Here is a 15,430-nt window from a genome sequence, read left to right as displayed (position 1 = left end):
AAACTTATCTTTGCAAAATCATGAAATCTTAGCTCAAAATCAATAATTCTGATGATCACTAACACAGAAGATCATATGTGGGATAGTGTATTGATATTGCTTTGAAAATACCCAACATTTGATGGAATTATGTACTTATTTTGCTCATTTCTAAGCAATTAATTACCCATTTTCTTCAAGAGCTATTTGACTTTTGAAAAAATTTATTCACACTGGTGGTAATTCGATTGGTTTCTTTTCGAATTCATTTTGAGATTATTACCACAACTGGTATTTATCTTTAAATGAGAGTTATGGTTACTTTTATATTATATCTGGTGAGCTCTTTTCTAAAGATTATTTTTGTACAAACATTTATCCTGCAAGATTACATCAACTAAATATGAAGAAATAATGGGGATAGGAAAAAGGGTAGACTGAAAATGCTTACAATGATATTAAGCACATGTTGGAATGCCCATTATTTAAAAAAAGAGAAAAAGTTCCTAATCTACCAGCAGAATGTCATGCCTATTTTTTAAACTATATGTTCTATTGTTTCAAATCAAATAAAAAAAAAATTGCATAGAATTGGCTGTCATTTAGAAAACCCCAAAAGAACAAAATAGTGACAAGAACCACTCTTCATGCATATTTTACTAAAAACAACTGCCATATTTTTCATTTTATCTACCACAATAATTTGGCTTATACAGGCGCAATCATTTGCGTATTCATTTTATTTAATAATTGATTTGAATGTTGATATCAGTTTGATATCATTTTGTGGTAGTTGCCACGAGTGGAATTTATTTTAAATACAGTTCAGCATGGTTAACCCAGTGGCAATTAATGAAATGAATTCCAGATGTTTCCAGTTCTAGCTGGATGTCTAATTTACATATACAAGGGTTTATGAAACCCAGACATCTGTTGCATGAAAAAAATTAAAGCAAAGGTCGCACCACTGTTTGCCCCCCCCCCCCCGATGCCAGCTGTTGCTTTTTGATAAATTAGAAATGGTAATAAAAATTCCTACCTAAAATGTTTGGTTTAATCCTCATTATAAAACGGGTTCAAGGATGTAGCCAATGGTGAGTGCGTATGCAAGTCACGTGTTCATGCTTTATGCGCAGCCTTCCAGTCGTGCATTTTTGTGCAGCACTGTGCATTTTTTGTGCAGCACTATGCAATTTTTGTGCAGCATTAGTTCCAATAGCACGTAAAAACTGATACGCGTTCAGTTAAGAGGCTGGCTAGGATTTTGATGCGCTTACTTGGGCACGCATAGTAGATACGCCTGTTAGATACGCCTGTGATGTCATAATTGACAGTCTTGTGATCTCTTTGTCTGTGCGATCGTACACAAGTTGGAGGGATTTGAACAAGATTTCCATGAAAAAAAATCATTTTGCCGACCCGTTTTATAAAACAATTAATGCACATTTTAAGATTCGTGATGTTAGTGACGATGCGAGCAACTCTCGGGCATTCACAATATTATGCAAAAGCACTCGGCGCAAGCGCCTCTTGCTTTCGCATAATTGTAAATACCCTCGAGTGTGCTGCATCGTCATAACACACTCATAAATGTGCATTAATTGTATATTATGATTGCAATAGGTTTTCTATCTATATTCCTTTTTACTTTGCAAATGAAGAGTAGATGGTGACTTAATTGGAATCTGATATTTTCTGCTCATAATTGAATTGAATATAAAGTACTTGGTTGAAGTGATATTTGGCAGGAGAAAACCTGTGTTTGACAAGTTTGCATGTTATTCTGAAGGTTATTCGCCGATAGATCACGCGAGCAACACGGACCAGGCACAATATTTAGGCATGATAGATACATGTGGCGATTATTTCAAGGTTCATTCACATAATACAGGAAATGTTTGAAAGAGAGTTTGTTTATTTTGATGGTACACTTGTAGGAAGGATGAAATCAAAGTGCCCTGCTCTTGACGGCTGCAGATCATGCAAACCGCCCTGCACCTGCGAGGGACTGAAAAAAAAAAAATTTGATGATGGCAGTGGTTGGTTGAGGGAGACAATTATATGTGTGTGGGGGGGCGGGGTGTGCAGTTCAGTTGATTCATTTTATTCAACATTTTTTTTGTTGTTGATCCTTTTTGCAACTTTTGGGACTGCAAAGTACTGTTGAGTGGGGGGAGGGGGGGAGGGGGGGGGGGTCGACCTCTGCCCATAAATGCTATGTACTTCTGTATGGAAATTTGAATTTCAGTGTGTTCTTCCCCTCCCCTGGCGACCAGTATTGATACATCTCCATGTATTCTTTTTATATTTCCCTGATATCTTCTCCACAAATAGGCCCGTATTCTGAAGTCGGGTTTAACTTAATTGTGGTTTAAGTATGGAAAGCCAATTGCTACATAAATCACTAATAGTAAAGATATCATAATCAGCTCATTCGGCTCTCAAATCATTCATAATTGTCTTGGAAGTATAAATAGATGATTGTCTTCACCATCGATGAATCAGGAAAGAGCAGTGAAAAATTAGAAACATACAACTTAATAAAAATTTTGACACTTTTGGCTTCCCATAATTTTAGCACAGAGTTAGACCATGGTCTAAGTTAAACCTGACTTCAGAATACGGGCCATAGTGTTGTGGGTACTCCATTCCTATCCTTACTTGCCCCATCCCATTTCTTTCAACTGTGTACTCTTCCCCAATCCATCGTACCCCTCTTTTTTTCCTTTCCTCTCCCTATCTTACAGCTAAGCTTTCCATGTTCATCTTATTTGGTTTCCCTGCCCCCCCCACTTTGGCCTCTTTTCTTTCTCCCCTCCTCTTTCTCTCACTCACCTTTCCTTTGATATCTCCCCTTCCTTTCCCATTCTTTTCCTCTCCTCCCCCTCTCCTCTTCCCCATGTTGTTTCTTCTTCCTTTCTCTCCCCATTTCTCCCCTCCTCTCCCTCTCACCCCCTTCTCCATAGATCACCCCCCTCCTGTCTCTTCCTTTCCCTTTCCATTATTTTCTTCTCCTTCCCCCTCTCCTCTCTTCCCCCTTTTTCTTCTTCCCTTCTCTCCCCCTCTTTCTTCTTCCTTTCCCCCTCTTCCTCTCACTTCCCTTCTCCATAGATCTTCCCTCTCCCCTCATCTCCTTTCCCTTTTCCATTCTTTTCCTCTCCTCTCTTCCCCCTTTTCTTCTTCCTATCTCTCGCTCTCTTCTCCCTCTACCATTCTATCCCTCCATCTTTTTCCTCTATTTCCTGACATTCCTTCCTCTTGAAACAATCATGAAACAATGAACTTGAAGTGAACATCCCATTATGAGCATATTGACATTCACTGCCATATTATTGTGACATCGAGGTCAAGTTCATTCTCACGTGTTCAGAGTCACACGTGAGGAAGTCCATCTAACTCCTATGTGAAGCAATTTAACTACCTTTTAATAATCTGAACCCTGGTGGGTGTTTCATAAAGCTGTTCGTAAGTTAAGAGCGACTTTAAGAACGACTGGTGATCCTTTTGTAGTACATGGTAATACTTCATTGGCGATGATTTAGCCCGTAAGAAAGGATCACCAGTCGTTCTTAAAGTCGCTCTTAACTTACGAACAGCTTTATGAAACGGCCCCCTGGATATATTTTCCCTGTCATTCTTAGTTCATGGAATATTTTAGTTTAATTTGTGGTTTATTAGAAAAATTGGTCTGTCATGACACAGGCGTAATGAAGATCAGTCATGGATCAAAAAGTTAACCAGACATGAAATCTTTATTCTGTCTTGTTATTATACTTGGAATTCAGAGGCTTAAGTCAAAATCTACTTATTACTGATTGCAACTCCTATCTTTTAAGTACACTACTAATTTCAATTTCAATATCGGTTAATTTGAACCATTCACAAGTATTTATAAGACATGACCTAGCTTGCTTTCATGCTAGCTATCATTCACCCACTGATTGTGGATATCACATTTGATTCAAACTTCTGAAAGTTGGAGAGAAAAAGGTTTGAACAACATCGCATTGGCTCCTATATGTTAATAACTGTGTACACAGGTTTATGACTGCCCACCCCCTCCTCCCATATATTATTAGAATAAACAATGTTGAGGTTTTAGCAAGGATGAGGATTCAATAGCGATATCATACCAAACATGGACACATAACATAATGATGATAATAAAATTTATAAAAATCATGATCTAAAGATCTTAATTTATTCTCACGTGTTCAAAGTCACATGTGAGGAAGTCCATTTATCTTGGCTGATCCCCCCCACCGCCCCCAAAAGAATTAGGTTTAACTCCAGTCATTTGATTTCACATGTCAATAAAATATGAACACCAGGTTAAGGTCCATGGTGAGGAAGGAAACTGGAAGTTTACCCGCTAGGTTTTATAGTAATAACATAACAAACATGGACAATACATGATAAACACGCATGGACATCATGATCACCTAAGCATTTTGTCAGCTGACAGGTACAGCCAGAAGGGAGTAACTCTGATTTCACCTCAGTTTTCAACTTTTACCCCAATTTCATGAGGATCTTTTTAGAGTGTACTGTAAGTAGGAGCAGACTCTTCTCCAGTTAAAGTTTGATTTTAATTTCTTGTGTCAATGCCATTAATAAACATGATTTGAAGTTATTCTCTGTATTGGATTTTCAAAGTCAAATTTAACACGTTCCAATGCTCGTTCTCTTTACAGAAGCGCTTCTCCTCAAACCAAACGGCGTCGGCTCCGTCTCCGTCAACGACCTCACAGCCTCAGGCAAACTCAACCCAGTACTTGCCCGCTCCTACTCGGCGAACACCCGGACCGTCCCGTCCTCAGGCATGGCTATCGCACGGGACCTGATCCAGACGAAGGGGTTCTTTGGTCTTTACAAGGGTCTCGGGGCCACCATGATGAGGGACGTCCCGTTCTCCGCGATCTACTTTCCATTCTTTGCACATCTCAATGCCTTGGTGAGAACAACCTGCATACTCCTTTCTGCTTCCAAAGTCCCATATTAACCTCAGATCAAGTGGACTCAAAACCCATGTGCTTTTAGGTTGTATATCAAGACTAAACAATATGAAGAAATTTACAGATTGAATTACCAATACCTTTCTTGAAGAGCAGGTGATTTTATGGACATTTTCCTGAAAAAAAATAGTTTTCATTGGGAATTTTATTAACATTTAAACTAATTTGGGGTAATTGTAGATAGGTGGTGGCTTAAGAAGGCTTGACTTGAGAATAAAATATGAGTATTTGAAATACTTTATTTACGTCTTATCTATTTACCAGTCTCTTTTTAATAAGTAGGATGGCACCTTCAGTTTCTGGTATACTGTTGCCTTTGGAGGCCCTACAACAAAAATCCACTATATGACAACCAAATGAATACAATGCAAGGTTAAGACAGACATATTCAAACAAGACAGAAGAAACCATAAGACAACATAAAGGGCCAGCTCATTGTTTATTAAGAAAAAAAATGATTCAAACACCCATTCTACATATTGGTCTCAGACCTAATACAGACCTGCCAATCAGTACGTTTTTGCAACCAAAATACGGCAGTATGTTTTTTCTTTAAAACACACGTTTTAGAAACAAAAAAATCATCACTATAATGTCTCTATTTCATAAAACTTACACAAATATGGTTAATAGATCAATGTAATTTCAGGTAACTTTTTTTCAATCATTTTGTTAAAACCAGGGTGAGACACATGTATAGAAACGTTTCAATGTTTGTTTTTTTAATCTGCAAGAGCAGTGCGCATTTTAGCTTGCATGCAGCTTGAGTGCCGCGATGAGTGAATGTGCTACACATTTTGTTATGAAATGTTTTTTTTTTTTTGGGGGGGGAATACAGTTTATTTAATCACAGAATACAATTTTTCATTTTCAGGTTGGCAGGTCTGCTAATATTGAATGTTTTATCTTCTTTGTTGTATTCTAGGGCTTCCAATCCGAGACGGGGAGAGCTAGTTTCTTACACTCGTTCGTATCAGGGTGCATAGCTGCCACAACAGCCGCTGTCTCGGTCAACCCCGTTGATGGTAAGTCGATGCTTTGTCAACGTTTGCATAAAAACCGGGGGTGCATTTCATGAAAGTTGTCAGCACTGAATGAATTGTCGGCGCTGACAATGTCTGAAATCCTTGGGTTTTGAGTGGCTGAGAGGCATTAGCCTCTGACTGTTACTATGGTAACTGTCAGATTGAGAAAGGCACTGCGTCAGTGCTGACAACTTTCATGAAACAGCCCCCTGTCCACCAAGGCCATTCAAAAGGAACAGAAAAACTAGTCTCTGTATTTAAAGATGTTGTCACATTTCAAGACAGTTCATACAAGATTTACAACCTCCCATAACCATTTGCAATTATAATGCGTATAGATATATCTACTCCTATTTGAATAACATTCTATGCAGTGGCTCATTTTACAGATATATCATCGCCAGAGTCATGGACTTGTACATGTAGCTTGATCACACATCAAGTTGCACATTTCCCACTCCCTGGGGAGCACTGTGCAAACGCCATTTACTTTTTGCCTCTCATTGCACATGCAGGTTATAATCTTGGAAATTGTTATCTCCTTGGGAGAGTTTCATGAATGGACTTGTTGGATGTTTTATCTGACAGTAACCATAGTAACAGTGCTTCTCAGCCAATCAGAATCAAGGAAAGTTGACATAACTGACAGTTGGTCAGACATAATTGTTGATGAAATGCTGCCAAGGTCTCCTTTATCAAACCTCACGAATATTTTTGATAGTCTGAACTTATTTAATCATGGTGTTCTCTTGTTGATTCCTTCACAGTTATCAAGACCAGACTACAACTCTTAGAGCACGCCGAGGGCGAGGAAACCTACACCGGTGTCCGGGACTGCTTCACCAAGATCCTCAAGAACGAAGGACCTCAGGCATTTTTCAAAGGTGCCACCTGCCGAATCCTCGTCATCGCACCCCTCTTCGGCATCGCCCAGGCAGTCTACTACTTTGGCGTCGGCGAGTACGTCATCGACCGCTTCAACACACTGTCGTTCTGAGGAAGCGGCTAGGATGCTGTCATCGCCTCACCTTGCTTCATGATCATCTACGCTTGTGATTGTCTTCATGCTCTGTCGCACTGCCTCTCTGTCTGGTTTTCTTATCATATGGTGATGTATGTTGATCTTCAGAGAGCTGACTCGTCCAGCTATTGAAACCTCAGTCTTTGATGTTACACAGTATTAATATTATAAGGATACTATGGGAGTTTGGAACGTGATCTGTGGTTTAAATCCTAATTTTGCCATGTACATCAAACTTGTTTTGGTAATCGGAATAAAAGGGGTTAGGTGATTGTGAAGCTGTAGGTTAAAGGCGAGATGTCTGGTGCAATTTATTCTTTGTCATCGAAAATGGATGAGGTGACAAAGAGACATGAAATTTTTAAGTGTGTGATTCAAATCATCAGCTTTAAAACCGGTAGGCCATTAGCTGCGTGTCGTTTGTGACTTTCACCCTTTTCCATGTGATGATAATTAGAACCAGAAGGGCACAAGTCACAAATGACACACAGCCAATGCCCTCCTGGCTCTGAAAAGCTTTGTTGATTTTGATTAGAGTAGACTCCATCCCTTTAATGTGGGTTCTATGCAGAGTTGCATAGAAACACTTTCACAGTGATTCCGTTAGAAGTGCATTCTAAAGTTGGCTAACTTACACAGATCTAGGTATATGGGACTGAACATTCTCATTTCGTATGCGAAGTCTGTCGCTTCAATTGTACCAAGTCAAATGGAATGTTGGAAAGTGTACTTGTATTGTTAGTATAGAGTATCAAATTTCTTATCAAGTCAGGAATTGCTTTGAATCGGAGGATTTATCCTGATGTGAAGCAACGCCAATGGTTTTTCAAAAATTTCTCTTTTAACTTGCTTCCATTTCATTCCATGCTCTTGGATTACCGGGAAAATGGGCTATTAAACGGAAAATCATTTCCACCACAACATCAATTATCAGGATAGTTATGGGAGATATCAACTCTAAAAAATGCAATTTGCAGAATTTCTGTAGATTATCATTACAGAATTAATTGATTCTAGTACAACTCAGTATTGTATTGTACAATTTTTTTTATTTAATTAATCTATTTATTTCTATTTTGATCATATGTGTGATGAGTGCTTACATGACAACAGTATTTTGTGTTTTTATTTCACTCCTCATGCATGAAAAACAATCCGTGTATCAGTTCATAATGGGTTAAAAGGGGAATCTTGTGTGGAATTTTAAAAAGATTTTGACACATTTTATTTAATTTAATTTCGGCCCATAATTTCTTTACTTTTAAAAGTATTGTTTATTTCATGAATTCATCCGTCTTCAAACAAAGATGAATATATGTATCCAGTTATTGTAATGGAGTGTCTTTGCAATATGTAAGGTTTATAACGAAGACTGGTGAAAAGTCTTTCGTAAGTAGATCTTTTCCAGATATTTTATTAATATAAATGGGCTTCTGATGTGATTGGCCTAAACTTGTAGAAAACAGAAGTATGTCACCACGGCCATTCATTCCTATACTGAAATTGGTTGTTGTAGCCGTTTTGAGTAGCCTGAACGCCTGATGACAATGGTTAAGAAAAATAATGCTGATTCTGATGCTGCAAGGTATTGTTATATCGTATTCATGGCTGAAAATATTCCTGAAATGAAGCCTGAAATATTATCCAAGATCCCAAGCGAAAATTTCAGGCTCGGATTTTTGCGATGGTTATTTTCCTTGCATGGATATCAACATCATTTTGTGCTATGTCGGCAAAAGTATGGAAGTTAGTGTTTACCTGCGCTGCACAGTTAATGCCTATCTGCAATATTTTAATGGTGATTATTATTTGTATGATTTCTCTAAACTTATTTGGGTCCACTTCTAGGAGAAGTGGAAAAAAAAAGACAGGTTTGTAATAGCCGATATTTTTACCTCCTGTAAAATAAAAGAAATCATTGCTCGCAAGTCGCAACTAGTGCATAAACAGCAGAACATTGAAGGAATTTTGGCAACTGGAGGAGAACGAAAACGGAAAGGTTTCTGGGAGATTGATAGATGTATATTCACATAACATCAGGGAGCTTTCGAAAATGGTACGCAGAGAGGACTGTCGATCTGGCTAAAGTTTGATCTGCTCGTGCTCGGTCCTTCGAAAGCTTCCAATTTTGGCAGGAATAGAGCTGAGCTGCCAGCTAGCACTGATTTTCAGCATTTAGTACTGAAAAATGAGAGTACTGTTGGTTTCATGCAAAATACTGATTTCTAAAGTTTCAGTTTTATGTGTTATCCTATGGTATGGTATATCTTTGAAATACTGCTTTCCTCACTAAAAACTGATTTTCAGCTGTTAAAATACTGAAATGATCTGGTCAGGTTGGCAGCTCGGCTTATGCGAATGTTATCGATTGGTGTAGTATACAGTGAGTAGGTAGAAGGACTGTAAGATATGTCCTTTTATTTTTATTTTTCATCTGTTCCACCTCGACTCGACTGCCATCGCCTTTCCATTCATATAACCTTCACTCCGTCCATGCCATCATCATCATTCCCGGGGAGTGTTTCATGAAACAAAGAGTTATTGTTATAAGCTACTGAAATCCTAGCATCTGATTGACTAAGATTGCTCTTGAATGAAAAACTTTTCATGAAATGTTCCCCTTATATCCGTGTGGTCTGTTCAGATGCAGAAGGGCACTATTTAGGTTTCATATAGGCTCTTTCGTCTCTGAACAGATTGTATTGAGTCATGTTGAAGTGTGATTGTGTGTGTAAGACCTTTTAGTGATACTTTCACATGAACCACTCTTACAAAGATCGCAAGAAAAAATTGTCGAATATTTGTTTATGTGTATGACTCTTGTGTGAAATTTCAAATGAAAAACTTACAATGTTGCCAGAGAAATTAATCACATGTATATAGCTGTAGATGTTTCATGTATGATTAATATTCCTGGTGGGTGTTTCATAAAGCTGTTGGTAGGTTAAGAGCGACTTTACGAGCGACTGGTGGTCCTTTTTTGTGTTAAATGGTATATTCATTGGCGATGCTTAAGTGCGTGAGAAAGGATCACCAGTTGTTCTTAAAGTTGCTCTGAACTTACGAACAGCTTCGTGAAACAGCCCCCCTGACATGAAATGGCTTTCATTAACAATGTGTTGATAAGTTGTAACTGTTGCAGTATTATGGGCACAAATGATTGAAATCACTTGTAAACTGTGCATTCGTAATAATCACATGGTGCTCCACTGTGTACATTTTATTGAAAAAACATACTATGATCAATTCATGGTATGGTATCTTATGCATGTATTCACAATATATTATGAATATATTTGTGTCGCATAAAATGCAAATCATAAATGTTTTGATAGAAATGTGTATGGTTCCTGCCAATGTGCGAATACTTTGCATTGTTTTGTGTTAAAGCAGTTCATAATTTGCAATATTGCTATCCACCAACAAAAAGATGAAAAGCAACTATCATTAAAGAAATTGATACCCTAAAAAAAATTGGGATTTTGTGTTAACCCCCCCCCCAATTTTTCCTTTCATTTAAGCTGTTGATTTGATGTGAAATACACATCAAGATAAAAAAAATTAAAGGAAAAATATATACCCTCCCTCAATTCATATTTGAAGATGTCTTGAAATGGTAATCTTCATGGAATATTTGGCAAAGTTCTGATTTTGACCAAACAGATCTTCCACTTTTATTTATTGGTCCATTAGCTGAGCTCTGTATTTATAATATCCATTTGCTGATAAAAGGGGAGTTTTTCACAAAGTTATTTACATTTGATTTTCATTAACAATTGTTATAAGCTACTGAAATCCTCCCTTTTGATTGAACAACTTGTCTGTGAAAACTCAATGACAAGTTACTTCATGAAAAGCTCCAAAATAGTCAACTTATTTTATTTGGTCATTGGTTCTTTTAATGTTTCGCCAACTAAACATTATAGACTAGTGTTGTTAGAATAGAAAGGGTTAGAGAATGGAATATATTAGATTAGAAAGGGTAGATAACAGAATTTCTTGTATTAGGGTAGAAAATAGAATAGTTAAAATAAAGCAATAATGGGTTGATGGTTAATGTATGTATTATATGTAAATAAGATGTTATTATTTGAAGGGAAAAAAAAAGAAAACTATTATGTGTCTTGTGAAGTACAATGCATCCCATGTTATAAACAGTATTTCTACATCAATTCCCTTATGCAAGGGAGATGTGAAATATATACGTTCTATTTATAAGGGAAATCCCCTTTTCACCTTGCTTCCATTTCTCTCTCTCTCTCTTTCAGTCTCTTTCACTCTCTCTCTACCATTTTCATGTTTTATTTCGAAGGGAAATCCCCTTTTCACCTTGCTTCTATCTCTTTCTCTCTTTCACTCTCTATTTCTCTCTATCATTTTCATCTTTTCTGTTCTTCCTCTCATAACAGTTCACTTTTACATTTCATATTCTTAACTATATGTGCCATTCTGTAACTGCATAGCAGACCTTCTAAAAAGTACAATGGAATAATTTTCCTTTGAAGTTTGCTTCATAGTGTATACAGTACATTAACTATTAATACTGATCAAAAGAATAATGCTATTATTTTTCATGCATGTATTCACCAAAGATCGTATGATGTGTTACCACTTGCATGTGATATCGTTGTGTCTTAAAACGTTTTGATTTTTCGCCGATTGGTGCTAGGGTATGCGAATGTAATATTACCGCGTATCCGACAATACCAGGAATTATCTGTAAATATTTTTCTCTTTATTTTCAAGTCCGAAGGACTTTTGCTGCATATGCCAAGTTGATTATCCACAGCAATAAATGGGTAATGATTTGCATGTACAATGCATAAGTTTGTGTTTTGTAGCATTGGATCTACGTCCTTATGTTCTGTAAAGGAAAATACTTGTTATAGCAGATGAGACTACCGGTATTCTTTGACATAAGGACGTAAGAGTTGGAGGAAATAGAAATGTAAATTGCGTTCAAGTTCATATCTGAATAGTGTTGACATGTGTCTTTCTGGTCCTAACTGAGAAACCAAATACTTACACAACACAGATGAAAATGTATCAGTGTCATAAGGGCACATGTGTCATTAAGGCTGTAATCAGCACACCATCTTAGTGAAGACACATGAAATCATTTTTATTTTATAGATCAATATGGAATTCATAGAGTGTAACTCTCATTGCTTTTCTTACAGTTTTATTTTCATTTTAAATTGTTATTTTTTTCAGTGTTGCTTTAGCTTGCTCGTTGAAATATATATTTTTGATGTACGAAAACTATATTTTTGACATAGTATTATATACTCCCCATCCAAGCTTCTGGATGATTATCTTAAAGTTGATTTTAGCATCCCAAGATATCCAATCTATCAAGCAGAATAGCAAAATACACACCCATTCATTGTTATTGTCATATTTGATATTGCTTTAATGCTTTCTGACCCATGCAAATGGAATTTGAAATTCCATTAGCAATTGAAATAAATTACAACTTCTAGTACATTTGATGTCCACTAGACTGCCCAAACTGTCAAAAAGTTAACTTTTTTTAAAATACCAAAATAAGGCAAGAGATATTTATGCCATTTATAATGTAAGTGATGTCTATTTTATGTTTCATCTTGAAAAAGAAATATGTGAAGATGCTGCGAGATTAAGCTGTATATACGTGTAGCTGCTAATAACATAAGTACTGCTACCATTCACATTAAAATGTGATGCGATTCCCAACTGCTGTTAATTGTAACATCAGAAATTTTTGGAAGAAAAATATGGGAAGAAAAAATTTCCATGAGATATGCATGTAAATGTCACCCTCATTCTTGAAGTTTTCTTTTTTTGCTTTTGTTGCCTTGGCAAACTTTGCCACTTCTTAGAAATAGAGCATCGCCAAAAACAAAATAAATCACTATGAATAAATGAAAGATGCATTATATGATATTCTAATGATGTACAAGTTCTTCATAGTTTTCATGAAATGCCTTTTCTATGCTATAGTTTTTATCTTTGAGAAGTTTCTCTGCGGAATTTATTTTCTTGGCTAAAAGCCGAGTTTTCATTCAGAATAAGTTTTCTGCATGCTCAGCCATTCTACTGGATAAAATTCCCTCGCAGCTTATGAAATAAGTATTATAATGACTTCTTTGTACTCATATGTATTCGTTACGGTACATGTTAAATATATTCAGTATATTGTAAAAGTGATATATTGGTCATATTTCTTGTCATGGTTCGTATTTACCCCCCATTTTACAAAAGGAAGTAAAAGTTTCATATTCTATTTGAATTTATAAAAGAGTATTGGACATTACCTATGTTATCGGTCTCATGGTTAACATTATAAATTAAATTTATGATTTACTTTATTTTATGTATTTGGAGACAATATTTCGGAGAACAGTGCAGCTCCAAGTGAATAGACAGCAAAGCAAACATGTTCTATCTGAATATTTTTCATGACATGAAAATAGCATAAAACAGGATGAGCAGGTGCTCTTTAAAGAAAACCGATTCCCGAAGTTCAGGGAATATGTCACTTGAGCATACATGTTATACATTACAAGTGTTTGCTTTAGTGTGCTTATCCAATCAAAATGTTCTCTTTAATTCCATACTACTTCATAATATAATCACAAATCCCTGTATTTGGAAAGGAATATTAAAATGATAACAAAATTATTGTTATGAAGTGGTCAAAATTATATTATTTTGTCCAAAAATATATTTATGATATGAACATGAAATGTTACGTGATATTTAAATTGGATATTCAAGTAATGCATGGGTTTGTAAAAGTACTATATATTGACCCTTTTTTGTTTGTGGCTTGTTGAAAATGCAGCAATGACAAAAGAATGAACATGTTTGCATGTTTTATAGAAATAGAAGAACAGGAGGAGGTTGTGATGTAATTGGTATTTTTTGAGGAAAAAATGATATAATAAAAATCATTAAAATGATATTTTGTTTCACTTTCTTTTCTACAAGATTCAGCTTTTGTGTGAATCAAGGTTTACGAGATCAGGGGCTGTTGCAGAAAGAGTTGCGTTTAAACGCAAGTCAAAATATCAGGCGCAAATCCCGAATATGGATGCTTCATTGGCTGAAAATCAAGTTGTGCAATGTTTTTTTGAGTTGTGTTTGATCACAGTTCTTTCTGCAACTGGCCCCAGAATGAGTACAGGGGGATGGGGGCTTGGTTAGAAAAAAAATGAAAAGTTGAGATGAACAAAAGGAAAAAAAGCATGAGAGAGGGTGAGTGGTAGAGGGAAAGAGAGAGAGATAAAATAAAGGGGGGGGGGGAGATGAATAGAAAGAGGACAGAGAAAAGGAGTTGAATAGAGAGGGGGAAACAAAATTGGGGGGAGGTAGAAAGAAACTAAATGGGAGTAAGGAGAAAAAGCAAGGGGGGGGGCACTCCATGAACCAATGCACTCTTAAAATAGTTGGGCAAAAAATGCCTAACTTTTACCAACCCTGGACAACATACTGTCCACACAACTATTGGTTAAAATCTGTCCAAATTGGGTTTTAAAAGCTAATAATTGGTTAACATTTGCATGATTGGATAATAATTGCCCAGAATATATATTTTTTACCAACATACATTACCCAACACAGTGGACAGAATGTTGCCCAACATTTTAAGTGTATGATTGGCCAAAATTTGTCAGGTGCAGACCTTTGGTTCGACGTGGATAGTTGAAAAATTTGAATGGTTTGGGCCTTCTTGCATGAATGATGTACAAGGATGATGAAGATATTACAGGTGAAAAAAAAATTGAGGAAAATGTAGGAATTAAATTGAGAAAAGGAATGAACTGCAGAGCAGACAAAAGGAATTCCCAAATTAAACTGCTTATGCTACAGTCCAAAACTGGAGAAGCAAACACTGACTTTCATTCATAAACAAAATGCAGATCCTTATAAAGTCTTAAACTACTCAGAAAGAGCTTAACAGTTTTGTGAAAAATTGTTCATTTTTTACAAATTTTACACTTCATGAACCTATGTGATATGATGAAATACAAGAAAAAAGAAATCCAATGTATGTCAGTCGTGATTGGCAAAAATTTGTCAGGTGCAGGCCTTTGATTGGACATGGACATGTGAGAAACTTGAGTGTCTTCTTGCATGTAGACGTACAGGGATGATATCACAGGTGTGGAGAAAAAACAATTGAGAGAATACAAAAGGAAAATGTGGGAATTAACTCTTTGCACGCTGAATAACTTTTAGGGGAATAAAAATGACAAATTGTTTCCAAGTTATTTTCTTTGAACCAAGGGTTCCATTTTGAACCATTGATACTGATGATTATTATATACTAGATGATGTCTGAGAACTTTTGCCATTTTTTGGCTTTTCTAATAAGAATTTAGGGGAGAAAACTAATTATTACTATT

General features: G+C 36.3%; 1 protein-coding gene across 3 annotated transcripts in view; it reads left to right on the top strand.

Moving 5' to 3' along the window:
- Positions 1-13,984, top strand: part of LOC121406333 (mitochondrial glutamate carrier 2-like) — a 44,638-nt gene extending 30,654 nt beyond the window's left edge. For all 3 annotated transcript variants that reach the window (XM_041597361.1, XM_041597359.1, XM_041597360.1), the window contains 3 exons: positions 4,674-4,933; positions 5,920-6,019; positions 6,787-13,984. In XM_041597361.1, coding sequence (XP_041453295.1) covers positions 4,674-4,933; positions 5,920-6,019; positions 6,787-7,016 — 590 coding nt within the window. In that variant the 3' untranslated portion in view covers positions 7,017-13,984. The remainder of the gene's footprint in view (positions 1-4,673; positions 4,934-5,919; positions 6,020-6,786) is intronic.
- Positions 13,985-15,430: the final 1,446 nt, after the last annotated feature.

The sequence above is a fragment of the Lytechinus variegatus genome, chromosome 19 (assembly GCF_018143015.1).
Source record: "Lytechinus variegatus isolate NC3 chromosome 19, Lvar_3.0, whole genome shotgun sequence".
Classification (NCBI taxonomy): domain Eukaryota; kingdom Metazoa; phylum Echinodermata; class Echinoidea; order Temnopleuroida; family Toxopneustidae; genus Lytechinus; species Lytechinus variegatus.
The sequence above is the reverse complement of the archived record's forward strand: the minus strand, read 5'-3'. Positions and strand labels throughout refer to the sequence as shown.